Source organism: Apteryx mantelli, chromosome 5 (assembly GCF_036417845.1).
Source record: "Apteryx mantelli isolate bAptMan1 chromosome 5, bAptMan1.hap1, whole genome shotgun sequence".
NCBI lineage: Eukaryota > Metazoa > Chordata > Aves > Apterygiformes > Apterygidae > Apteryx > Apteryx mantelli.
Genome location: NC_089982.1, coordinates 25,685,928 through 25,713,740, shown reverse-complemented (window position 1 = coordinate 25,713,740; position 27,813 = coordinate 25,685,928). Strand labels below are relative to the sequence as shown.

The 27,813-nt window shown below is 36.5% G+C and overlaps 1 protein-coding gene across 11 annotated transcripts in view; it reads right to left on the bottom strand.

Moving 5' to 3' along the window:
- BLTP1 (bridge-like lipid transfer protein family member 1) overlaps positions 1–27,813 on the bottom strand; it is a 128,954-nt gene that overhangs the window by 57,810 nt on the left and 43,331 nt on the right. For all 11 annotated transcript variants that reach the window (XM_067297678.1, XM_067297681.1, XM_067297686.1 and 8 more), the window contains 21 exons: positions 27,367–27,594; positions 26,690–26,827; positions 22,950–23,126; positions 20,389–20,517; positions 19,233–19,352; positions 16,939–17,216; positions 15,329–15,579; positions 14,598–14,856; positions 13,348–14,182; positions 12,447–12,517; positions 11,636–11,809; positions 11,184–11,304; positions 10,174–10,320; positions 9,662–9,789; positions 9,000–9,202; positions 6,703–6,900; positions 5,854–6,065; positions 5,378–5,529; positions 4,229–4,379; positions 2,924–3,076; positions 1,392–1,626 (listed from right to left, as the gene is read on the bottom strand). In XM_067297678.1, the coding sequence (XP_067153779.1) occupies positions 1,392–1,626; positions 2,924–3,076; positions 4,229–4,379; positions 5,378–5,529; positions 5,854–6,065; positions 6,703–6,900; positions 9,000–9,202; positions 9,662–9,789; positions 10,174–10,320; positions 11,184–11,304; positions 11,636–11,809; positions 12,447–12,517; positions 13,348–14,182; positions 14,598–14,856; positions 15,329–15,579; positions 16,939–17,216; positions 19,233–19,352; positions 20,389–20,517; positions 22,950–23,126; positions 26,690–26,827; positions 27,367–27,594 (4,360 nt within the window). The remainder of the gene's footprint in view (positions 1–1,391; positions 1,627–2,923; positions 3,077–4,228; positions 4,380–5,377; positions 5,530–5,853; positions 6,066–6,702; positions 6,901–8,999; positions 9,203–9,661; positions 9,790–10,173; positions 10,321–11,183; positions 11,305–11,635; positions 11,810–12,446; positions 12,518–13,347; positions 14,183–14,597; positions 14,857–15,328; positions 15,580–16,938; positions 17,217–19,232; positions 19,353–20,388; positions 20,518–22,949; positions 23,127–26,689; positions 26,828–27,366; positions 27,595–27,813) is intronic.

Below are 27,813 nucleotides of genomic sequence, written 5' to 3'. Positions count from 1 at the left end.
ATTTATTCTCTCATTGAGCCTAGTCAAATCCTACACCTGAAAAAATTAGGTGGCTATGTTCACTACTAAAATACTCCAGTATATCCCTTCTTTTTGCAATTGTGAGAATGAAATTCTGGTTCACGAGCACTAAGGTGTTTCTGTTACTTCAATTTCAGCACAGTAGAGCCCCCACTTTTTTCTTTTTTTTGGGGGGGGGGTAAAGTTGTTCTGAGAACACAAACAACTAATGCAACAGATATATTAGTGTAATTCTCCATAATGAAACAAATAACACTTTTTTTTGTTGCCTCTGGCATAGCTGATTGTATTTTGAATTGAGACACTTATATTTGCATGAACTCCATCTCTAAGTCTACACAGAAGGCAAAATCATCAGTCCACAAAATTCTTGGTGAATAGAAGAACATGCACAGAAAACAAAAAATAAAATATTTCACTGATTCTTATAGTTTGTTTCTGTCCAACCAAAAGCAGATATTTTAGAGGAGATGGCAAGAATTTCCATACTGTATGATTGCATACAGGTTTCACACACACATATACATCTTTGTTGCTGCTATCTTTAAGCTGATGACTGCTATTTGGCTTTTAGGCAGAGACAGATTCTTTTCTTGGTCTTTTTTTATTATTATTTTTCCTCATTATTACATAACTTTCATTTGAGAAAAGAAAAACAGAAGCATTATATTTCTGAGTACAGTAACGTATATAGATGCTACAAACACAAAATAATTGAATCAATGCAAGTCAGTAATAAAGAGTATTCCAACAACTCCAACATTTATTCATGTCTTTCTATAGTTCTCACTTAAGGTGGCTATACATCAAAGACAAATGGGACCACTAAATCAGTAGCTTATGTCAAACTGGCAGCGTGCAATTTGGCAACAGAAATTTGTGCAGAATGTGCAATTTATCCCAGGTAAATGCAATATAGGAAAAATTAGGATTTATGAAAATGTGTCTTCATAGAGGAGGGCAAATAAGAAGGTAGATTCGAAGCTATTCAAATTCTTGGGAGAGTTCATAAAATTGCATATTGCACTTCTAAAACAAGATCAGACACAACTCAACAAAATCCTAATTGAAAGGAGGCAAATAATTAAGTCGAAGTATTTTGTGCTGTAAATAACAAAACGTGTGAAGCAAAAGATGAGGTCTCCTGTTTTTTGTTCTGTCCCCCACCCCAACAAGCGACAATATAATTACAGTATTAAAGTAATACTATTATCAGCAGCTTCAAAATGAGATTTTTCTAAAAAAGAGCATTGGTTTAAACAGCTTTACTATTAGATATTCAAGCATTAAAACTAAAGAAGATACAAATGCTCTGAGAGGAGCTACTTGTCCCTGTGAACTTCTCCACGAATAGAAGGACATAAAAATACCTGCGTCGAATTCAAACTCTGCTCCATCAGCACTTGTGTCACTCTGCAGGCCCCCTCCGTTCTCCAGGCCATCCTCAGGCTCATGGCAGGCGTTCGCCAGCAGCTTCACTGGCTGAGCCGGTCGGTGTAAGCTGACTCCTTTGAAGGCCGGCGTCACCACAATGAACTTCATCCATTGCCTTGCTAGGGCAACTAGACCTTTCTTTAAGGTTACTAAGGCAGGAAGGCCGTCACTCTTTAAAAAAAAAAAAAAAAAAAAAAAGAAAAAAGCATATCACAGCATTTTAAAATAAACTAAACTATTGCTGCAATTTATTTGTCCAAACAGAGACTTAAACCCTCCCCCCCTTCACATCTTTCTGCTCAAATGCTTACGATGGATATGTGGACACATGTGGGCAACATACAGTATCCATTCAGATGTAAAAAGCCAAGATAAAAATTACTACTTAATTGAACACAGTAAGTAAATTCATTTACATGAGCTAAGGATCTAGCCCAATGAGCCAAAAACTAACCACAGTAAACAAGACTATAAATTATTAAAAATACTCAAGTAATTATAATGCTCGAATTCACAACAGCACTAATTTGACTACAGGAACAGAACTGAAATTTGAAAAGGCAAGATTTTTTTTCTTTGCTGGTAAACAGTCTTAAAAAAGAAAAAAGGACATGAATTTGAGGAAGCAAACATTGAAAGCTTCTTATATTGACCACAAATCAAATAGTGTTATTTCTGCCACAAATAGCGCTATTGCTAATCACTGGGCTCTCAGCTGTACCTCTGCTCACTTTTGAAAACACAGAGTTTAAATCTGACAACCATGGAAGTGGATTATGAGAATGAGACAAAATCAAACACTCTTCCTGATGCCTAATATATTTGTGCAAACAATTATTTACCATTATAAACTAATGTTTACATTCCAAAACCACCAAGAAAGAAAAGATTAGATCCTTTAAGTCTTAAAGTTTCTGCAATTGTAGCTTTTTTTTTAAACCAGTAAGCTGCCTACATCATCTGAGTAATTCTAAAAGCCGTGAATAGCAGCTCTGAGGAAATTTGAAATAATTTAATTAGTGTCTGTACTTAAATTGATAATTGAGATTCATTCAATATTAAGACTACAGATGCAGATTTTTACTACTTCACTGTTATCTTTAAGGAAAATTTAAAATGTTAATGGCCTTCTTATCAGATTTCAATAGATGCCTTTTCACTTTATGATTTCTCATATATTTAGTAATGAAACAGCTCAGTAAAAATTGTGCACATACACAGGCCACAACACAAAAACAACAGATCTTAAAAACAAACAAACAAAACCCACACAACAAAAGAAACCACCACACACCCAAGAAGACACAAGCCCTATCTGCTTAGTAACTTAAAGATATGTAATTTGGGGGTGGGGAGAGGGCTTCCTTTTTGTTAGCTTTCCCTAAACAGTTACTTAATTTGAAATATTAGAAGTGGTATATCTGAAGCTAATGTGCTGTGTTATTTGCATTTTTACAGGGTAACTCACCATAGTGGCATCCTCAATGATGGAGTAATTTGCTTGATGAAGGTAATGGTGCAATATATTACACAGCAAACAGGAAGGATTTTCTTGCAAGAAACGAGCCACTTTGGTAAGCCTGTTGTACTTGCTTCTCAGAGGAAAGTGCACACTTTTATTCTAGAATAAGATATAACAATTTTTCACATATGAAAACACTTGCAAATAACATCCCTGCATGAAGCACAAGATTTCAGCTAAGAAAGCTGTTAATCTGCTGCACAAACTAAAACAACAGTTTTCAACAGGGACACAATATGATAGCAGTGTAACTTTAAGAAGTGATATCTGAAAACCTGTTTTTGATTCTTATAAGAAATAATAAAAGATAAGGCTGGATTCAAATCTCAGACTTTGCAAAGTTATTTCTAGACTAATGGGCATACACGCACAGCTAGCTGAGATTTTTAAGTACGTTTTCTAGTCCTAGTAAGAAAAAAAAAATTACACAAATTTTCTAATTTGGTTTAATGCTTGAAAAGGAAGGGGGTAGCAATAATAAAAAAAAAACACTTTTGCAAAGGATGATTTTGAGTACAGCATAAAACTAAGACCAGCACTAATCTGGTCAGTCTTACAACACACAACAGGGTGTCAGTCTACAGAGTGTAGGGTCTCACCTCTCAAAATCTTCCCACTAGATGGTGCTAATTAAATGAACAGCAGAAAACTGCCTACACGCAAAGAGGATCCTTAGCACATCAAAGTAAAACCTGATTTGTCATAAACGATCTACCAATCCTATTTTTCAATTAAAAAATGCCTATTTTGCTCTTCTCACTAAATGTCTCACTAATGTTTTACCCTCACTTTGTGCTTATCAGACCCACTTGTTATGGTGAGGGAGGGCAAATAAAGACACACTGCAGGGGCACAGAAATTGGTATTTTCTTTTCCAGAAGATACCCAAACACTTCACAGTTCAACACACCTACATTTTTCATACAATGTGCCAGATGCTACAGCCATATTTCTTCTCCTTCCTTCCATTTTCAGAACATGGAATCTGCAGTTATTTTAACAGGAGACGCACTGATGTAAGAAGAACAAGACTTCCTTACTAGTAACAGCTAGAACTTTTTCCTGCTGAAATTTAGGTTCTCAACAAAAAGTATAGGTAGCGAACTCTTGTGACCAGTTCTGGAAGTGAAGTGTGATAAGAGACGCTAATTTTGTCACTGAAAATATCTGCATTCATCCCCAAATAAATATATATTACATATTACACTGCTCTATTCTGATTTGCCTATTGATTTTATCAAGGTCTTTTACCTCTAATGCTTCTGTCATAATACAACCCATAACAGCACAGATTCGCAGAGTTCCTTCAGTGTCTAGTTTATTTAATGAGGATTTCACTTGATCAATGGGAACAAGCCAAGCACCAACTGCAGGAGTAGCAGTGCTCAGGAGGTTCAGCTGCCTGTTGAGAAGACCACCAAGAATTAGTTATTCACTATCAACAGCAGCAATTAGCAAGATTTTCTAATACTATTATGAATTACTTTCAAGTAGGTGCAAGACAACAGGACAACATTACAAAGTAACACAGACTTATTGCCCACAAAATGAAAACTGGAAAGACACACAAGGCAGGTTTTGTTTTATACACTCACACATACATACTTTCATCCATTCTTGCTACCACTATTCCTTCCTCTCCCTATTTCTATTCCCTGCCTATATCATAAACTTTGAAATTCTCAAAATTGATTGAATCCCGCTTTAACCGTTATGCAATACATCACTGAGAACTTTTGATACAGGAAAAGGTGAAAATATTAGAAAAATCACAAAGAATACTTTCTAATTTATAGCTATATACTGAGCTTAAACTACTGACAGATAGGAACATTTGGTTTGTTTCATTATAATAGGTATATAACGGGTTTATTCTATACAAATACATGCACGGTTTCATCACAGTTCACTTGGAGCTTCAGAGATGCTTAGTAACTAGTATAGAGCATTTATCATTGTAAGTTTTCAAGTGTTCACACACACATGCACACAAAATACGAAAAAACTATCTTGAACTTCATAGTGCAACAGCAGTAAATCACAGTCCCCAGGCTGAGGACCAAAGTACTGGATGATTCACTTCTCTAGCATCTCTCTCCTAATCAAAACCAATATCCCCCCCCCCCCCCATTTCTCCTTCATATATGTCATTCACACTGTAAGTATTTTGGTTTTTCTTTAAATCACAACTAACTAAGAATTTTCTGGCAACATTTCCATATAAGCGATGATGGTTACAAATTTAAGCAACTAACTTACTGTGATATATGTAGGTACCAAAACTGTCATTTCCATAGAAGCTTCAACAACTATTAACATTACATTCAGAATCTATCAAATACGACTGTATTTTACCAAGGCAGAATTATTTTATTTCTTTTGAATTAGATTAAGTTATACCTTGAAAATATATGAGCTGGAGAGCGCACGTTGGTAGGAGCTGCAAAACTAAACCAAATTTCTTTGATTGTTAGCTTCATGCTGCAAGAGTCAGGGGGAGGAGGCATCAAGGGTAAATCTTTTTTCAGATCATCAGATTCAACCCCTTCATCCTTTAAAAAGGAAACCCAGAAAGTAAAAAGTGAAATTGTTTTCTAAAGTGGTTATGTCAAAAGGCACTAACATAATAGCGTAGATACGTATCATCCACAATAAGTACTTTTATATGCCTTTAGGCAAACAAAAATAAACCAATCCTGTCCACAAACTCTTCTGAGACACTATCAAGGGACCCTGCAGAAAGCTGGAAGTTTAGCGTGCAAATAATTTTAGTTCAGTCAGTACAAGAAGAGATCAATTAAATTGTCAATTTTATATTATGAATTAATTATTAAAAAAAAAAAAGTACCAATCAACTCAATGTAGTATGTACATACCTGCTCATCTGAAACTGAATTTCCATTAATGTCTGAAGAGGGACTTATTCTATCACAAGGAAGGTTCTCATCAGACACATCAGTATTGTAACCACTACCAGTTGGAGAATCTGAAGAGTTATTGGATGCAAGCAATCCACCTCTCTCTGTAGCACTGGATTTACCCATGACTCCAAATGCATTATACAATACTGCTCCAGCTTGTCTTCCTCCTATAAAAGCACACACACCAAGAGTGTAAACCTTTGCATGCACAAACTTCTATCAGTTCTTATGTTTTACAGGAAAATTACATGTGATTTTGGTTATACAAGATGCAATTACATTTTATACATAACAGTTTAACAGCTAGTTGTAGAGCTTTTTGTATTTTGTTTCAAGCAAAGGAAGAGCACCCAAAAGGCATAGAGACTGTTTTTAAACACTGTTCCCTAAAAAGAAGAGCTTGGATGACAGAAAATACATATATACTTTTTTTCTTTAAGAAGTTAGCTTTCCTCCCCAAAACAAAGCTCTGGCCTTCTATGCAAACACTTACTGTGGATATGAATGTAAGGTCAGGATTTAAGTGAACAGTGAAAGCACCAATTTCTACCTTCGCTTTAGATTCTAAAGCTGCAGAAAGCAGTTTATATGGAATTATTTTAAACACTATCATAAGTGGTAATGATTGCCTAAACAACTCCATTATTAGGAAATCCATTATTTGATCTAATTTATGTATTACTTAGACATGTACTATTTAGTATCAGCAACTTTTACTTAAATAATTGGTAAACCAGAAGACCTAACAACAGATTTGTTTTCAGTTTCATGAAACAAAATAATATAAAGCCTACACAGTCTTACCTTTTATTGTTAAATTTTCAATTCCACACTCAAACATTATCCAACCCCACTTCTCCTGACTAGGACCAATTCGAGTTACATCTGGAACAGCTTGTTGATCCGTTTCATCCACAAAAGAAAACTCATCTAACTCTTCCAAAGTAAAGAGAACCTTTGATTTCCCAAAAGGAATAGCTGTTATTGCACAAGTTCCAATATCTGTGAAAACAAACATATTTACCACTTTGTTATAAAATGAAAAAAGTTTACATCTGCAAATGGTCCTCTGAAGTTTACAGTGGTTTGGGAGTGTTGCCTCTTCAGTATTCCTCAAACAGGGGGGAAAAAAAAAAATCTAAGTACAAGCAAGGGGGCAGGGGGAAAGCACAGTTTATACATTTAAGAGCTTTCTTCCCAGTGTGTTTATATGGAAGCAATAGTAATGGGTAATAGGAAGGGTAATTTTTAAGTTTGGAAAAGCAAGGACCAAGCAACACAAAGCTAAAGCTTCAAGACACTCCTAATCCTAACACACCTGCCATCTTCATCTGTGACGTGTCTAAACAAGCTCTTCAAATTTTTATCTAAAATTGGCTACTGGCCTGAGATTACTTTACCAAAAACCCATTCCTCATAAATACTGCCTTTCATTTGTCGCTGTTAAAGTTTGGCTGATATTGATATTGCTCTGGGATAACACATTTTACTAGATATCCATTTGGTATAAAATACAGCATACTCTGGGGATATTTAAAAATGAAGTTCTAATTCTAATTCAAAGTCTACTTCTTAGTTGGAAGCATGTCTATGTCTATGCTGGGAGGATGTAAAGCATTAAGTCTCACTAAGAAAATACAGACTCAAGCAATTTTTAATTCATTACGATCTTTGATGTTTAAGATGCAAGAGAGGGCTATGCCTCCTTGACTTCTTTGATGTTAGGATGTAGTTTATACATAAATCCTTTTTCTAGTGACATTTCTGAAGGAACATTTTCAAATAATGATATACCTATTGCCTATTACCTCACATACAGAGTTAAATGTCAAATATCCGGGGAAAACAGTCGCACTAAGTCAATTTATATCCCTTCCATATAAACCTCGCTCTCTGCCCCCAACTGATAACAGCAGTCATTGTCAAAGTACACAAGAAATGCTAATTTCTCTAGAGAGAGATTGCTCAAACATTTTAAACAGAAGATAACGAGTTTTTTCAGTTAGAACTCAAGAATTACCTGGCCTTTTTGAATGTCTGCAGCCTACCTAATACAGTACACTACTGCAAAGCCTTCATCCATTACTAAATAAAAATGAAGTTAAACATTTTGGTGGCTTTATTTTTTCCCAATTTTATTTGCTCATTCATCTTTGCATGTGTTTTTTAGCTGCTGCTTGGCTTTTAAATATTCTTGCTTCACAGAGCACCTTCTCATGTCCTAAAGATTCCCATTCTTTATAGGACAAAGTAAAATATGGCACTGATACAGATCACATCAAATCTGAATCAGATCTAACTTATCAAACAATAAAAAGAAGTCAGTATGCAAAAGATACTCAAGGCTCCTTGTCAGGCTGCAACATAACAAAAATCGTCTCTGCTTATGGCCATCTTAAGCTTTTCCAGGACCAGAAGTTATAGCAACTGAATTTAATTCATAACCTCTTGAAGGAATTTCCATATCACAAGCAAGAATGAATATAATCATGTGTATCTTATTTTCAGTTTAAAGACACTATAATTAAAAATCTACAGCTTGTCATGCTGAAGTTGCCAGTACAACAGATACATTATATCTATCTTGAAATTGTTAGACAGTAAGAAGAAAGCAAATAAGCATAATTCATTCCCTGCATAAGGTGACAAATAATGGCAGTCATGTATCGTTCAAGGAAAAAGCTCAGCTGGGAAGAAGAGAGCCTGGGCCTGAAATTTTATCAACATGTATAAATTCTTACAATGCAACCCATCTACCACACATACTGCTTAGGAATTAGTCTTAGTAATTTTTACTCTGCCTACATTTAAAATGTACAGACCAGTAAAATAACAAAATATAATTCAGAGTAACTATCTGGTTAAAGTAAACTTTTTTAGAGTATCTGCAGAATCTCCAGGTTCAAGAGATGTGCAGATCACAGTGGCAGCAAGCATTGCTATAACACTGCATTTTACAGAGATGATTGAACATGCTTTTGAAGTGTGAAAAGCATCTCTAATTTGGACAAACCCAACTTATTTCTATCAGCACTTAAAATTGAAAAAAAAAAAAAAAAAGAGAGAGCAAGAGAGCAAAAGAGCAAGAAAAGCAAGCTTACCTGTTGTATCAAGGCCTCTAAGTTGTCCATGAACTCTATGGATGTTCAATTTAGCAGCAATTTCTTTTCCTTTTTCTGCTCCAGCATTGGATCTCAGTGAGCCTGAAGACTGAGGCTGCATTTTACTGGCTTGGATGTAACGATCGAAGGTAACAGAATTCCTCCCAGTTTCTGCATTGTTTGAAGTCTCCTCAACTATACCCCTTTGAAGAGAGAGGGGAAAACAATCAAGCAAATTGCAGATAGACATAATTTGATTTTTTTTGTTTAAAATTTTAAGTAATGTTGGCACACCAGCGTTAAGAATTCCTTGAAAGTTCAGAAAATAAATACACTTCGGTAGAAAAAAAAATGCTGAAAATTTTGATTCTATGCTGCATGACAGACAATTAAGAGTTAAAACTGAAGTTCCAAAATTATTTCAAAAGGCTTCTTCCACCTCCCATCAAATCTGCAGTTCTAATTAGATATGAGGTGTTAATTTACAAAACCACTGAAGGCACATTATCCTGCTTAACTAAGTCATGAAACTTTTTCAAGCTCTTTGTTCTGAACTTCAAAATCACGGGTCAAAAAACTGGTATTACTGCAGGTGCATAAGAGTACTGTCTTTTGACTAACATAGCAATAAAGAGCCACAAATAATGACGTGTTATTCTTACCTATTCATACGAACTTGTGTAGCAATTCTATCAAAACACAAAGCTACTAATGAAACGTGAGTCACAGTTTTGCCAGAAGTAACCCCTGGGGATTCGTCAACAGATGCTTGTAATAAACACAGGTTCACCTATATATAAAATTCCCCAAAAGAATAAAGAAATTTAGAAAAAATGTGTTACATTAAACATACATCACAATTTTCTGATACAATCTTGTCATATGCTTCTGATTAAAATGATTTTTTTTTAAGATAAAACAATCCCACTCAGAAGATACAAAAACATCATTTAAAGACATACGCAGTCTGAAATCCCTATAGTGGTTATTACTTAACTTGCCTTGCTATCACAGTAAGATTGAGCAGCTCATATATATTCTATCCTGTTTAAAACTTGAGCTGTTTATCACAAATAGATAGCTTCACTTAAGCTTTTCAGGAACTGACAAAGACACAAGATAAGTGTAGTTTTTGAAACACACATTACTAATAAGCTAAACAAAAAGTTGTTACCTTTGGTACAGTGACATTGGCCTGAAGACCTTTAATTGTCACATTATCTTGCTTAAGTGAAAGATTGGTCTGTGCTGGTCCCTGGTTTGCTGTCCCTGTAGTAGTAGCGTCTATTTTTGTTCCTCTAATATCCTGTTTGGAAGACAACTTGAAGGGAAAAAGAATGTTATCACTTAATAGTTTATTCTCATTGAAACTCAGAGCTGCTCAGCTAAGGAAAAACAGGATAGTTTATTAGCACTGAAGCAATGACAGATTCCGACTTCATTTAAAGCACAATACCATGATTTTTAGAACAAGGACTGCAGCACCTACAGATAGGTTAAGCTTAGGCCAATCTCCAATAAGCTTTCAAGTGATCAGATTTCAGCTTAAAGTTTGTGTTCTACATACAGAAGTTATACGGAACTCATTACAAAGTAAATAATATTCGTTATGCTGTGAAGTCTAAGATACGTAACAAAACCAATAGCATAAACATAAACACAGGCATTAACTTGGATAGAAAGAATTCCTAATTCTGTAGAACTACCATACAACATTTTCAAGCTAACAATTTTTTAAGGTATCAGGTGAACTGCAAAGAAAAACACACGTGCTTTTACAGCTTAGTGTGAGATTTCCTCTGCCTCATAGCAACTACCTCCCTAACTATTGTAAAATAATAAACTGTATAAGGCTGATATGAATTAATATACAAGAATATCAGCTATACTAATTTCTAAGAACAGAACATGTTCTCATGCTGATTATTGCTGCGAGTAACAGCAGAAAACCTTAATTTTAACCCTGAAAGTAATAGAAATTTCTGATCATTGAAAGACAGTATGTAACAGTTTGTTATAAAAATGTGCACACATTCAGCACAGGATAAAATAAAGAAGTATTCCAAAATTAACATATGCAGTTGTCTACTGTACATCAAACTATTAAATTAAAACTTTTTCTATATAAAATATAGAAAACTATTCTTTCAAAACTTCGTATATTTTTCTTGTTCACTTCCTTACATTTTCTGAGAAGGTTGTTTTGCTGTTCTGTACAGCATCTCGAAGAACTTTGCAATGCAGATCATCCACAATTGCTGCTGGGTGTCGAGAGCTAGCACAGTGCACCATTGCTTCTATATATCTGTGAAAGGAAAAAAGCCCCCATAGACTATTCAAACTTCCAGTTTCACATGATACACCACCAAAAGCATTTATTTAACATTATAAAGAGATAAATTAAGCACTGACAGAGAGAAGCGTACCTCCCCGATCAGCAAAATGCTCTTCTAGCTTCTTTCCAATAAATACAGAATTACATTCACTGGATATGCAAGGCACTGCTGTTCCATTAGTCGTGTGTCATTCAGTCCTTTTACCTAAACCTTTGGTAACCTCTGAACTCAACAGCTTTGGTTTAAACAATTTTTAGCATAATCATTTAACACAGCATTACTAAAGGGAAAATTAGTTACCTGTCTAGTGCCTCTGCTACCAGAGGAGTCAGAACTACATCTACAGCGCCCTTTACTTCAACAATTGCTGTTGTCCTAGTCTGGGAGACTGGGTGATCCAACGTCCATTCTTCTGTTATTGTTTCATCATCCGTATTTTCTGCAGACTTCTTTTCCAAAGGAGTGTAAGGCGTACTAAACAAGTAAAATACATATTAATAATCTAGATTTGTAAAAGAAATATGAAAACACACATCACTAAACACTTGTATGTTGCATCTTATAATAGTCTTACAGATTAGAATTTCAACAACAATAAAGCAGCACACTTGGATGGCAGACCCAAGACTAAACCAACACACATCCATTTCAAGGGAGGAATCTACAGACATTCAGGAGAGTCAACTGTTTCAAGTGATAAACAAGTAAATTATGCATAATAAATTCATCTTCAGCTACATCTACGCACACAAGAAAGTGTTCCTCATCATTAACAGTGTATATAACCAGGTCTTTAACTTGCTAAAATTCTTTTGCAGTATTCCTGGTATGATTTTAATTCTTAATAGGTTGCAGTCTGAGATTTTACTGCATAGTTCAGAAAGCACAAGAATTCAATGCTTTCATGGTGTACTCTCTTTGACCAAAACCAAACATTTTAAAATAAAATCCTTTATGCTGTTCTAAAATAGATCAGTACTGAAAATATTGCTGACAAATCAAATTTTGGAAGGGCTATCAAGAGCCAAAATATTTAACAAGAGTATCAGGAAAACCTTACTCTTTTACTCTTTAAAAATATGCTAATAATGTTATGCAGTATTTCACTTACTTAGATGTTGATCCCGTAAGCTGCATGCCTCTGTCCAGTAATGAATTAGCTGTGAGACCCTGTTTAACAATCTAATAAAAAAGTATAGAGAAACCTATTACACTTCTTCTATATATGACAAAAATACCCAAGAAATCTTCAAATGAAGATTCTTCTTACAGTTTTTCCCTAAAAGAACTCCTCATTTTTCTTTTTCACTCATACACAGATTCTCCAATATGCTATACAGAAACTGCTTGGTTTCATTTTTTAAATGGCTTGAAAGACCAGATTACAAAGATTTGCATAGATATATAGTAACTATTTTTTTAAACAGCCTTCAAACAATAGTCTACAAAATGCTTACATGAACATATAAAGCTTTTGATGCTAAGGGGTAACAAGATTAACTTCCAGATATTAGGTACCAATTTTCTATCAAATCATTTGCATTATTTTTCATACATCTCATTTCAGCTCCTTCCTTATATACATATGCTCATATTATATGTCACAGGAAAAAAAATTACATAAATCATTTACTTTGAAGTAAAGCATTTACAGTCTATCATATACTTTATCAGTATTAGATGTACTGCTACTAAAGCTCTGTGTTATATGTTAATCGAAATTCATGCAAATAACCTTCAACTGCATGTCATTCAACAGGTAGCATTTCTAAGTACAATAATGAGGATTCAGAGTATACATCTTATCCCTAGAATTCTAACTTGGTCTTTTCCACAACCTCACAGCCACACAGTCAAAGATAGGAAGTCTGAAATCCAAGGTATTTCTTAACTAAAGACAAAAAGTTTCAAGTTTCTCATGATTTAATTTATATAATGTGTATTTAACAATTTTAGCTTGTTTTGAATTCTTATTCCTTTCTTTTCTCCTCCTTCCCCCCCACCTTCCATACCTTAAAAGTTGGGACAGAAAGTTGCTCAAAAGATGATGAACTTTCTTCACTTGTTGGTGTGTCAAGGTCTAAAGGGCGATGTAATGAGGATTTTGAAGTTCTTTTATTAGTTGGGTGCTTTACTGACCAGTTGATCACCTGGAACTGCGTAAGATAGTTTTGGTAACATGCCATTACAGGCTGCTGGGAAGTTATTTGCTCAGTTTCTACAGTCTTCTCAGATTCCACAATATACATGGGGTCATCCTCTCCTCCCAGAGCTGAAACAAATGACGCCTGTGAAGGATGAGTCTTAATTGGTAAAGCTTTAACATCTTGACTAATTTCTCCATGGGCTGTACTTGTTAAGGGCCCTTCTATACTGTGGTAAATAGATCCTCTACTATATTCAATTTTCTGAGCTTGCTTTTTTCTCTTCTTTCTCCCTGGATAAGTTCCTGGACCTTCATCACTACTTATGGGTTCAAACTCTTCCGCTGCAGAAAAGTAAGCTTCACTATCAGCCATTGACATACTGGAATCCATTGAACGATACTGGTGAAATGAGTTGGAATCTGCGGATGGAGTATATGGAAAAGAACCAAAGCTCCTCCTCTGCTTTGGAGAGTCCAAGACATTCTCATCGCTGCGAGACACATCACTGCTGAACTGCACGCCGACTGGAACAGGCTGCTTGTCTCCGTAGAACGCAGCAGTAAGGCTCTTGGTGCTCCCAAGTCGGGTGGAGCAGACTGATGCTTGCCGTTTCAGTGGAGACCTCAGGGGAGACTGACCAACAGACCTCTCCTGGTTGCTAGGAGATGCAGGGCTATCCTCTGCACCCTCGCCTGGGGCGCTGGAATCACAGATTAAAAGTTCATTTGATTATTTCATTATTAGTGCTTTTACATTATAGGAGCTGTCAAACGTTTAAGCTATTCCATGACTTTCCATTAGCATAGCAATTATTTTCATAACACTGGTTACACACTGAATTCTGCTACTCATTAGTCCACTTACCTATGTAGAGACAAAGCACAAATGAACTGCAATGGCAAGCACTACTGTCATACATGCTGGATTTTTTTTTTATCTAGATTAGGAAGTCAATCCCTATTAGCAATCCAAACTTGCATCCAAACTAGGAAATGAATTTCAGCAATGACATTAAAAATAATCAATATTGTATAAATTGTTAAATTTAAGGTTTATTCTTGCATAATGTGTTGAAGAATCCAACTACACTTCTATCCTGGACAGAGAATACTAACCTTCCATGACTATCTTCTCTTTTTGCACCAGACAAGTACTCCTTCTGTCCCAAGTGATCCTCAGTAGCAGAAGATGGGCTTTCCTTCTCACCTGCAAGCAAGGGAAGTGCAGCACTAGAACTGCTTGTTTCCTCTGAAGATGATGAGGAGCTATGGGAACGTAATGGCACTTGTAGGCTCAGATGTTGTACCTTTCTTTCTATTTCTATACCCATAGGTCTACAATCCCAATCTTTTCGTTTCACACCATTTGCTTTACCTAGGTTCAGAAAAAGAAAAGAAAAATTGAATATCTGATAACGCATTTCCAATGGTCTCTTCCCTGCCCACTGAAATAAAAATCCTCATTGAACAAAAGCCCTAGGGTCTAAGTGCACACATACCAGCATGTCATACTAATAAAAGTGAACAAATTTATAGCAACAATACATCAAATTCTCTTGGTTGACTGCTTTCTAGATAAGTAAAACAGCTGTAAGTCAAAAAACTTTATTTTACTCAGAAAAGGTTTCAGTACATGAAGGTTTGCCTGCTACTACCAAGTACCACGCTACTGTCTGCTCTCAGAAGTTCACAAGGGCCTGTGTTACTACAGGACCTCTTGCACAAGAGTGCAACAGCTGCTCATTAACCACAAACAATCAGAAAAAATCTAAAATTACTCAGGTTCTCTTAAGAAACTAAACTTCTGGGCAAACAGAATAAAACTGCATTTCCATGAGCATTCTCACCCTCTAAGATTTTAGGAATCTCCTTAGTAATTATCCATTCTCCTGGCTGCAGTAAAGATTGCCCATAAAACATATCAGATTCTGCACTTGTACTTGAGAAAGCAGAGCTGCTTGAAGGTGTTAGCTCCTCTAGCTTGAAGAAGTCTAGTCCTGTTACTGTGCCACCAAAGAATCGACAACCACCGAGGCAGCCACACTTGTTCTTGCTTCTCTTATTCTTCAAATTATCATCAGGCCACAAAAACCACAATCTACGAAAAGGCAGAAAAACAGAAAACAAAACAAAAACATGACCACATCAGACTCGAGCACATTTAAAGTCAGTGAAAACAAGATGAAAAGATATTCCCCTCTTACACAGGAGCTCCTACTTCACTCAGCATGAAATGAATAAGCAAGATTTGTATCTAAAATGTAGATACCAGATAAAACACGAAGGGTTAGCTCCACAAAGTAGCAAGTCATAAGTTGCATGCAGTGCTCAGGCAACCATGCTCAGGCACCAGTCATGTCCACGTGCCACAATACGTGTTAATAATAACAAGCCTGTCATTCAGCATGGATGCTAGTACTGCACACATACTTCACATTGGTATTCGTTGCTCATTTCAGAGGCAACTGCTCTTTGGGGAGACAAGCAACCACAGTTACACCAGACATCTTGTTCAAAGCTGCTCATCAGATTGCTCAGGACTCTTTAAGGCCCGTTTTCAGTCCAGCCCACGAACAAAGAACAAGATGATTCCCTCCTGTTGTGGTCCTAACCGGAAGACCATTGTGCATCGAGGAGTTAGCGATCCACATGCCACCCTGTGTAGGTGCAGGCCTGTGCTGTGCTGCACTAGGCTGCACGTACAGCTTGGCCTCCAGGCCTGTGCTGCACACATACCTTGGTGGCAGGATAAACTTAGCTGGCTAATTGTAACCATGCAGCCTGTAGGCAGCTCCCACTTGGCACCTGCAATTATACCACCTGCGTGTCGTTGTCTTCATCTAAAACCACAGCAACAAGTTCTTACGTGAACATCCTTTTTGTTTGACAGGAGAAATGATGAATAGGATTGTTTTAAGAAAAACCTATATGAGCTCAAAAGCCCAAAGCGTCAGGTAATCTTTCCCCGGACAGGATCTACATGGTATGCTGCACCCTGACTGGAGGCCCGTCCAATGCTACACAACTTGGGGTTCCCAGTGCCTGAAGAGACATTATAATATCTATTACCTTCTTTTTCCTTATAGTGTTAGCTCCAATAAATGGCATTTTAAGTGATATTTTACGGACTCTGAATGCTTTTGTTCTGGGATCATAATGAACCAGCACATTCTGGTGCAAAACACTTCCCCTCCCTGATCTTAAAATTTTGGGGGATTGGGGTGAGGAAAGGCAGTGGGAAAATTAAGTTTCACCAAAAAAAATCCTAGTTTTGTATAGTCCAAGTGCATTTTATCCATCAACCTCATAGCTGAGCATTCAACATACAAACAAACAAACCCCCCAAATCTGTAGTCTATGCAAGCAAAACATACAAAGTTACACCTCTAGATGAATATATGAACTTAAACAAAAAAACACACCACTGAAATGCATCTCCTTCAACAGTGCCTCTTACCTCTTAGTTCGGTTATCATGCGTTTCTAAGAAATGTCTCTGTACTTCATGTTTAGAAGGATGATCTGCAGCTAATGCAATATCTGCAGTGATGAGTCCCAAGTTGACAGATCCAGCTTCCAACCAATATGCCCTCCTTAATATTGGCTGAAGACCAGTTCTGCAATTGTTCACTTGCTCAACATACTGTCTCAGCTGAAAGTCTTGAATAGCAGCGCTTATACCTTCTCCAACAGACTGGTTATGGAGGTTGCAGTTTGCAATACGTATAGCACCCATCTAAAAATGCAATGGAAAAAAAAAAAAAAAACCAGAAACCGAATAGTTGCAAGTGAAACAAAGAAAGAGTAGTCTTAAACTAATGAAGAGACCACCTAACACATTCCAGGAAGGTCTCAGTACACTATCATCTCCAAAAAGACAGAGGATCAGTTTTATATGCACACAGAAAAGAGGCAAGCTAAAAATTCGTTTCAGCCAACTTCTAAATAACCAGATCTCTAATTAGGAGCGTCTTTTTGTAAAAGGATCAAAAGAAAATTCTCAGCTTTGGACAGATGATATAACAAACCTTTAAAAAAATAAATCATTAATAAGCTCTTCACTTTAACCTAGAAAACAAGAAATCTGAAACTTCTGACATCATAGATAGCATTGTATGTCCTCAGAAGACTAAAACATTGATTATATACTCTGAATACTAAGCTGTATTAACTTGTAAAGCACATACATTTACCTCTATACAATTAATAAATACCTCAGCAAGAGAACAGTGTTAAACAGTGCAAAACTCAAAATACAAGAAAATTCCAAGTCCTGATTTGAATTGTGTTATAGTAGTCTTTATATGCTCACACTCCAACTTTTGTATTGGCCTAACTCTAGTAGTTCTGCTGAGCCAAACAGCATGCAGAGCCTCTCCCATGAAAAGCACAGTACTGGCAGGAGCCAGCTCTCTCCAAAGAGAGACCAGAAAATTCCTCGCTTTAGCCCTTCTCTTCTCTGTGAAAACCAGTCACTGCAAAACTAACCCACATGTCCACGCTGTGTCAATCCTCCCTGAAACTTGTGTGTAACAATAAAAGATGACATAGCCTGGCCATACATACTCAGACTTCAAGCTTCACATAATCTAAAGACATCAGAAGAAGTTTCCTGAACTGCACAAGTTGTCTCTAAGAGGTCACCATGAAATACCTGAAATTTTTAAATTGAGTTTTCAAACTTTTCACAGGGAAAGGAAGGAAAACTGGATCTGTTAATGGAAAAGCTACCCATGGGTTTAGTATTAAATTACTGCTTTTCATCTCTTTCACAGGCTGTTAAGGAGCACTGGAGACCTAATTTTTTTCCTCCCCTCCAGACAAAATACTTGGGGAGTACGATGTGGCTAAAGAGTAGTTTAAGTTCTTAAGCTGCCTTTGAAAACACTGCCGTTTATATTTGTGCTTGCAAATTTTGTAATATTGGACTCCAAAGACTCTGGAGACTCATCAAACATTTTTTGCTACTGCAAGGTATCATGTCATTCAAAATGCATAAAATTAATTACTGCTCTCCTTCAGTTAGATTCTTGCTCATAATGTGAAGCTGTCCCCAAAAACCTTACCCTTTAAAGCTACCTTTCAAAACTGAATTTAACAATAGACATCACATCTACCAGTTTGTTACACCAGTAAAATGCTTTTCTCCTTTCTTGGATAATAACTGTAGTGCCTCTTAGCTTTTATCTTGCTATACTGAGTAAGTTATTCTAGCTCTCTGGTAGGATAGGAGAGAATATCAGCTCTTCTCTGTACGTCCTTTTCTGAACAGAGGCGATACTGCACCAGACTCCAGACTCAGTTAGGTAAGGGCACAAACACTCCTCCCATATCTACCAGAGATGGATATTAATGCAAACACACAATCCTTCTCAATCATTTCCAGCTTATGAGCTATTAACTTACAGCACAAGTTTTAATCAGTCCCCAGATTCACGCACTAGTATTTATACTACTTAATGTTATTTTATTTTTATTATACGAATCCTACAGCTCACCCTCTTATTTTGGCTGATATCTTTACCATTTTTCAAGATCATTAATGGAATTTTTAAACAGACCCCAGACTGATCCACTTCTGGCCCAGTCCAACCCTTTCAACACCAATTTATTATCACTTAAAGTTTAAAAAATTCTGTTTAGTCCATTGCATGTAAAAAAGCAATAAATTCACGTAGATATTGTATACAAAAATATAAAGAAGTCTATTGATAAAGAAGTATTTTAATTGCTGTAAGTCACACACTTTTACCTTGATATTGGTGGCACAGCCATGTTCTACCACATACAGATCTGCTCCATCCATGGCTAAGCGTGTCATAGTGTACTTTAAGTCATCAGATGTAGGGCATGGTCCAGGGACACAGTTCATCTAAAAGAAGATTTAAACATACATTAGGAGATTAATTAAATTGGTTCTTATCCTTTTATTTATCTTCTGTTTAACAGAGGGTTGTCACTAGAGCAATAGTTACTTATTCCACACTAACAGCATAAATACGAGAGATGAGGTGTTTATATGGATTCTACTGCTGACATTCACTTTCTCTAGTGCATGTTTAGATCTTTTTCCACCAACACCAGTAGATTCTCTTGGCTCTCCTGGCTTCCACCAGCAAAAGGCAAATCAAGTCCCCTAACAGAATATCACAAAAGCTGGAACCTATAGATTAAAAGAAGGAGGAGGTCAAGAGATGAGATCCAAGACTCATACTTAATATATGGCAAACCTCCTTAGTCTTCAAGTGACTACCCACATGGACTCCAAGAGACATGCACCAAAAGTAGAATCCATGACAACAATCAAACAGTTATTTGCTTGCCCGGGGCACAGCAGTAAGAGTCCCGTGTTAAAAAAAAAAAAAAGGTCATGGAAGCTGTCAGCTCAAGTCTCCCATCAAAGCACTGTTTCATCACCAGAGGATAATGGATGAAAAAGTACCACCGAAATGTGCCAGGAGGGCAAGGAGGAAGTAGGACCTTTGACTATTAAGGGAGGGACAGACAATAGTCCAAAATCCATAGAAATACTACATAGTTAGGCAGCATTCCAGAACAAAAATCAGGGCTTGAAGAAAGTAAGAGAGCAAGCCAGCACCTACACTGGTAGGTGGGCGCAGCAGGAGTTCCAGCTCGTTGGCACTGAAGGGGTAAGAAACCAGGCATAACTCCTGTGGATACTGTGTGCCAAAATAACTCGTACAGCATAAAAACATGCTGTGCACCAGAAAAAAAAATCCACAGAAAAATCACTTTTCTTTTTAAAACATAATTAGCTATAATTTATTGAAGGGGACATCCAACCTGCTTATATACTCTATATCTCTTGATTATTTTAAGATTGAATTCATAAACCGTTCTAAAAATACCAGTGCATAGTGAGAAATTAAGACCGATACAAGGATTACCTTAGAGTCACAAAACCGACGATCAATTCCATGCTGACATATTATTACAGATTTTGGCCTTTCCAGTTCAAACTCACGGCACACCACATGAAATACAAAGCTCTGTCCCCACTCCAGAAGACATGCAAGCTGTAAGCAAATAACAACAGGTTGTCTAACAGTAAGTATTCAAAATAAACTTTCTGTGTTCAGCAGATTACTGAAAGAACATCACCAAAGGCTGGCAGGTGAGGAGGGGTAAAAACAAACAAAAAATGCCACCATAACATACTGGTTGCATTAGCTTTGCTTACACACGACCTATTTCCTGTTACTCAGGATTGTATTTTTTGTGTTTGTGTTCCATGACATGCAAGTTCCTGTGATTTATCATGGATAGTACTGTGACATCAAAAAAAATTTCTAAACCATTTCTTAATCTAAGGAAATAGCTTTGCTCTTACAGTCAACTGAGCAGTTAGTTATTAACACACAGCTCACCTTATTTTAACTCAAAAAAAAAAATCCTATCAGTTTTCATAATTTAAATGCCATACTTCCTTTTACATGTGTAACAAAGTTACATTTAGAAAGCATAAGAGGAAACTTGCTAAACAGAACCATGCTGAATGTGGCTGGACCTCAGAACTAGCCTATTGTTGATTTAAATCTTTTATAGAGTTAGCTTCTTCATACAGGAAATGAATCGTGACTGTCTCTATTACCAGAGGGAAATGAGTTGTCTTTGGCTACCCAAAGGAAAGCACACTTAAATTCAGCAGTAATTTAACCAGAATTTAATATAACTGTTGACTGCCTTGCACAAAATCTCTCTTCCTCCCCTCAGTGGTACACCTTCACAAATTCCTGCAATACACTGCACTATGAAAGGAAAAAAACCCAATGGCCCTGAAACAGCAAATTCAAGCTTCACAACAGTGCTGACTACAAAAAAAATCCCACATTATGTATACAACTGAAAATGGCTTTGTAAGGTAAGAAAACCCTTAAACTGCATCAAACATTTAGAGATGTTCTCTAAGCTTAGAGTATTTTGAATTAGCTAGGTTTAATCTTGAAGCATAGAGCAGTAGAGTAAGTACTACAGATTGTCTGAATCAGTGGCAGCATTCTGGGAGATACCTCTACAAAAATCTGTATACACAGCATGAAAATGCTATCTGGAGTCTACTCCTTAAATTCACTGGGATTGCCTATATTTCATATAATAAATTGTCCCTTATTTTCATTTTATTTGCTGCAGATGTCTTAGACTGAAAGCAGCTTTTAATCCTCGAAAATACTGCCCGTTTTTGAGGGAATGAGGGGGTGTAAGAATGTTGTAAAAATCAAGGGGTAACCACTAAGCAGAATTAATCTATTTTTCTCATGTTTCACAACACAGTGACAAAGTAATCTTTTCTAAAGCTCTGGCAGCCCACATCAGTAATAAACCATAGTGATTTCCCTATGGTATACTTGGAGTCATTGTTATGTTTAGAAAAAAATGTAACATAAATGGCAAAACTAAAGTAGTGCTGAGACTGACCTTAGAAACTCCAATGGTGTGAAAGCAAACTGCGTTCCTGCAGGACCTCCAAGCATCAGAAGTTAAGAGGGGAGAAGGATTACTGAGCTACCAACTACTCTTCAAGTCCTGAAGCCTGCCCATTCTAGATTCCCTCAAATTATCATCTTATTTGTCTCCTGCTTTAAAACATGGCTTTGTCCACAGCTTTCTGTGGAAAGCCAGAACTTTATTATCTACTGGCTAAATTCCTGCCATATGCTCAACTTGATTCCCCTGCAGCTGGCAGCATCCTTTCAAGTAAATGCCTATACATCTTTGCGAATCTTAAATCTGGGTGACAACAAATTGTCTTTCAGCTTATGTGATGAAAACTGGGTATTTCATTTGTCCTTCCCAGAAATTTTTCAAGTAGGTGTAATGAACCTGCATCTCCAAAATTCATCATCGTGAATAACAGTAACCTCAAAGCAAGTCACAGACAACTTGACCCATCTCGCATTTAAACCTTTCGAATAGGTTTTCCTTCCTCCTCTTCCTAAGGCTGGTTAACTTATGGCTGTAAGGAGTCCAAAAACACCTATTCTATTCACAGAGAAGTATTATTTACTCTGCAATTAAACCACCTGAAGCGCATGTAGATACTGTGGTTACATTTCTAATCAGTGTGTAAAGTCCATTAACATCCACAGATGCAACAAACACACTGTGTTTACATGTAGTGACAGCATTTGCTACTGACTTGCTCATGCTCATTTACCTTCAACCTTTCAAATTCTCATATAACACTAGACACCCTGTCATATCTAGATTCAAGATGAATGTCAGATTAATCTTATTTGGCATTTCCTATCCATTTATAGAAATGGTTGGTTAGATTTTCAAATGGTTAGATTTTCAAACGGTTAGATTTTCAAACTATAAGCTTGAGGTTACTTAAGGTACAGATGCACCTAATTCAGCTGATACCATACACTTATAAAATCATTGCTACACCAGCTTTACAGGAAAGAAGAAAGGTAATATTTTGTATTGAGCAGTTTCTAGAAGGTACCTGAGGTGCTGTAACTTTGGCTGTAAGACTTCCAGCCTGTACATCAATCAGCCATGCATATTCTAAAGTATCACTTCCAAGAGGCAGGCCTTCCGCTGAAAACATCGCATGAGCACGCAGCTGCAGGCCTGACAGGCTGATGTGGCCCTCTCGAAGAACTTCATCCACTGCAGGTCGCTGTTAAGGACAAGTAAGTTAAGATGACTATTCGCAAAATGTATCAATAGAAAGTGCAAAATCTGTTCTCAGAAAAACTTCGTACCCATTTGTTTTCACCTTTTAAATTCTGTTATCTTCCATTCAGTTAGACAGTCCCAAGAGTTCTCAGCATTACATGTGCAACAACATATGTACAAATCATGGGGGGGGAGTTTATCTAACCCAAACTAAAAAAAGTTTGTTTTAACCAGGTTAGCAACCATCATTAGCTACCTTCTCTTGGTTATCTATGCATAGTGACATCACAGATCACCATCTGTAAAATATTACTACAATAAAATATATTAAAAAAAATACAAAAACATGTTTAACGATGGAACAGATCAATAGCATAAAAAACATGACTTCGGAAGGTTTCCTACTGTTACAAGGCTTGCACATTATAAAAACAAATAGATCAGAGACTATCCTCTAGATTGCGCTTTCCACCAACACATCTCTTGGCTATCTAAAGCAAAGCTACTTGCTTACAGATACGAAAATTTGGATGTGATACTTTTCAGAAGAATAGAATTGCACCAGCCGGGGAAGAAGCTGGAAAGACACAGCAGGGCAGACGTACACTACAAGCTTATAACTACATGGAGGTAAGCTGTGGTTTAAAGCCAGTAAGAGGGGGAAAAAAAAAAAAAAAGAAAAAAAGAAAGAAAGAAAGAAAACGACCACACTTTTCTTTCATTCAGTTTCTCAGTACAGTATCTTGCCAGATTCCGTGCTCCTCTGTCAGCAAACCCTTTGGAGTTGCTTCATGAGAAGAAACACACCTTACTCTTTTGATATCACTAGCACCTTATGCATTGATTTAGAAGCTATGCAAAAAGTAGCAAAATTGGAATTAGAAACACAAAGCAACAACACTTGCTCAGCTGTGCACATGGAAGGACAAGTCCTGTTCTATATGCATTGGTACTGTGAACTTTATACTTTGAGGTTGAACTGGGAAGTATCAAGCAGCATTTTTAAGATGCAAAATATGAATAAAGGGTCAAACTAACAACTTTGTATCAAAGTAAGAATGTTTTGCAATATTAAATGGCAAGAATGAACACATCCACAGTCAAACACTAGGTACTATTAACACACATAACCAACCAAAGTTTTCTTTGCAATATTTTTAAGAACATGATACCCTGCATGCCTCGACACAGAGCGCGAGAACAGGAGCCGACAAGGGTCCAGGACGCACCGAAGAAGCTGCGGAGCGCGCTGACAGCAGACACTGCCGGGAGGGAAAGCTGTTAAAACACAACTGTGTAAGAGTCCTCCACTAACAGCTAAACACGCAAACCTAAAGCGGGAGCAGGGAAAAAACAGAAAGAAACACACTGCGGGCTGAGATCTAGCGCAGCTGACATCCATTGGGTGGCAAGACACTATTACGCTGCGAGCAACTTCACCCTCTGCTCTCCCTCACAGTTAGCTAGGAACTAATTCTACTTTTACTAATTTTTGCTCTGAAAAGAGGTAAAATGTTATGCCTTTTTTATTCAACATTCCCCCTGCTTTGGGGGATTCTGAGACAGAATGATAGAAATACAACTCAAGTTTATATATATAGATAAGTATAGAGAAATAAACTGTATAGTCTGTAACATTTTATTTTTATATACATATATATATATATTTATTTATTTATAAGAACATCATCAAAAAAACACAACGTGGAAAGTCTCAGGGCTGTGAAATTACATCACAAAAAAAAAAGCCCCCAAAAATTAAGGTTATGCCTGCAACCTCATTTCTGCTTCCTTGTACGTATGCACTACACCACAGTAATTAACTTACAGGCTTGAACAACCCTTAAGTGCCTCATTAAATACAGAAAACAGATTGTATTCTTAAATAAGCAGCCATTCAAAAGCTTGAAGCCCTCATAGGACAAACAGAAAATATAAGAAACCTTTCAGCAGACTTGGATATGCAAATGGAAAATTCTTAACAAGTGATTTTTCATTACCTAACCATCTGTATGTTCAAACCATAATTCTCACTGACTTCTGTTACACCTACTGACAGCGTCATCCGAATGGAAAACCAGCTCTACACAACAAATACATCCTCAACTCCTAACAAAAGCTTAGGACAAAACTGAATTTTGCTTGCCACCATGCTACTACTTTATCCACTTTTGCCAGTGGATGGCTCTATTAATCCTATAAAGATTATTCACCTGCCATTCCTGCAACTTCACACCATCAGTTTTTTCAGATTATTACTACAGATAACTGTAGAGTTGAAACCAAAAAAACATGCATTTAAATTCTGCATTCTAATCAAGGATTTATTCTTTACTGAGTAGAGATTAATAGGGTAACATCTCAAAAACGTGAGAGCTAACATTGAACCTGCTAAGATACCACTTAGCTTTTTGCCATCAAGTTCATTATTTCTTCCCTTTCATTAATAAGCTCTTTTATCCAGGCTATAACCAGTCATTTATTTAAGATACTTTTGTGCCTGTGGGACACTGGCTCCAAATTTGGACGTTTAAACAAGCATTGATCAACTCTTCTTTCATTACCTTGCTCACATAACAGTATGAAACGACATGCATCTTCATCTATAGTATATACAGTATTCCAGCTCAAAAGACTAGAAAGTGCATAAACTGACATAGAATTTAGGTTATTTTTATACATGTCTTTGGCAGTAATACAATCAGGATACAGGGACTGAAAATAAAATAATCTGTAAGACACAGTCTGAGTATCATAATACTTTTAACATAACCAATGTGTGCATAAACAAAATAAAAGCTCCAACTAGTCATTCCTTGTGTTAACAAATTTCAGGCCAAAATCCTCACTGAGCTAATTCATCCATACAGGCAATTTCTGTAAGCTTACTAACTAATCGGAGCAAAGTAGTACGCAGCTAGCTGACAAGCTACAAATAATACTTAACTTTGTCTCATTAGTTATTTTCCGAAGTACGGCTCATGACTCCCCCCTATCCCCACCCTCCAAGAAGTGAGGAAGACCACAGGTCGTAACAATATCAACTATAAGATACAGACCTAGCTGTGTGATTTATTCCAATAAAAGTCATAGAAACAGTGCGAAAGGTGCAATTATTATATTTACTAACCTGTGTAGCTTTAAAACTATATGCTTAAGAAAAGTGAAACACATCTTTGGTTGTCCTCCAGCCATTGCACAAAATGTAGATGTGATCAGACATGTTGAGATCTTTTAAAACCAAGTTTTTAAAATTTATTCAACAGTTCTAAGACCAATCTGAATACCACTCTGACTTCCCGAGAGTATCTTCTCCAGAAAGTTTTAAAGAAAATTTAAGAGAACACAATCTTTTCTCCTGTGCACTTCCACTAGAAATGCAAGATGGAGAGAAATAAAGTTTAAAAAAGGATGCATCAAAATTTTCTTCAGTGCTTCTTTTGTATGATTCATGACCCTTAATAAACCTTCTGTGTGTGCAACAAGAAAGTTTTGATCAAAACAGAATTCAATTTTACGATCATCACAGCTTCCCCAACACACAAACAAAAATCAACTTATTACCTGATAGTTGTCATTCAGAAATAAATTCACTGGAGACAGTACAAGTTGAAGCATTGTTTCCCTAAATCCCTTCTTCATCTCAAAACACAATCTTTCCAAAAAGGCTGTAGGGCATTCAGGACCATCTGGACTGCAGTGCTAAAATAAAAAATCAAACACATCCATGTCAGAAGCTGAAAACACGTAACACTGTTGAAATTGTCAGATTAGAAGCAAACATGTAAGTGGGAAGTATGCTACTTTTCCTCCACTTGTTACTTGAGAAGCAGCTTATGCAACTTCAAAATCCTTTTGACATAACCAAACTGCAATTCATACTCATTTGGGTGAACCTATATGCTGTAGCTGCTTCTAATGCAGAATGCAGCATTAGAAGACAGCTCTGCTAATTATCAGAAAAATCATAATGGTCAGTCAAAAAGAATGGACTACTGATCACACAAAATCAAGTTCATTGAATAAAATTATACAAAAAGTTATCCAGTCCTTCCTTCCAGATAAACAAAATCAATTATGTCTGAAATTGTTTTAGATGGCCACAATTTTAGTGAAGAGTATACTCACAGTTTAGAGAGCACTTTCCCTACTTAACGGCTGCAAGAAGTTAAATTTAACTCCAGATTATGTAACTGAAAAGTTAGATGAAACAAAATATTTTAAGATTCCAAGGCACTTACCACTGGTAACCGCCCATGCACTTTGTACAAATTAACAAGCACAGTAATATCCCATGGACGCAAAGTAAGAGGGTGCACTGGCTTGACTGAACTTTCATTTTCCTTTTTGCCATTTTCCACTCCGACAGCTGTCCATCCAGAGCTTGAAGATGTTGACAGTGACAAAACAGGACTTGAAATAACTTCTTCAAAATCAGTGTACGTGTCATCCTCTCCAAAATAATTTTCCTGAGAAAAGGAATTATTTACTATCACCATATGGAAAACAAAGTAAAAATATACAGGCAATATAATGAAATACAAATCCAGAGTTTTTCTGTAAGTTAGTCTCCTGTAAAATAAGCAGTAAACGTATAACTATAGCTGAAGAAACATACAGAGTTTTCTTTTTTATGAAAGATAGGTCTTTTTTATTACATGTATAATTTAAGTGCAAATTTAGATCAT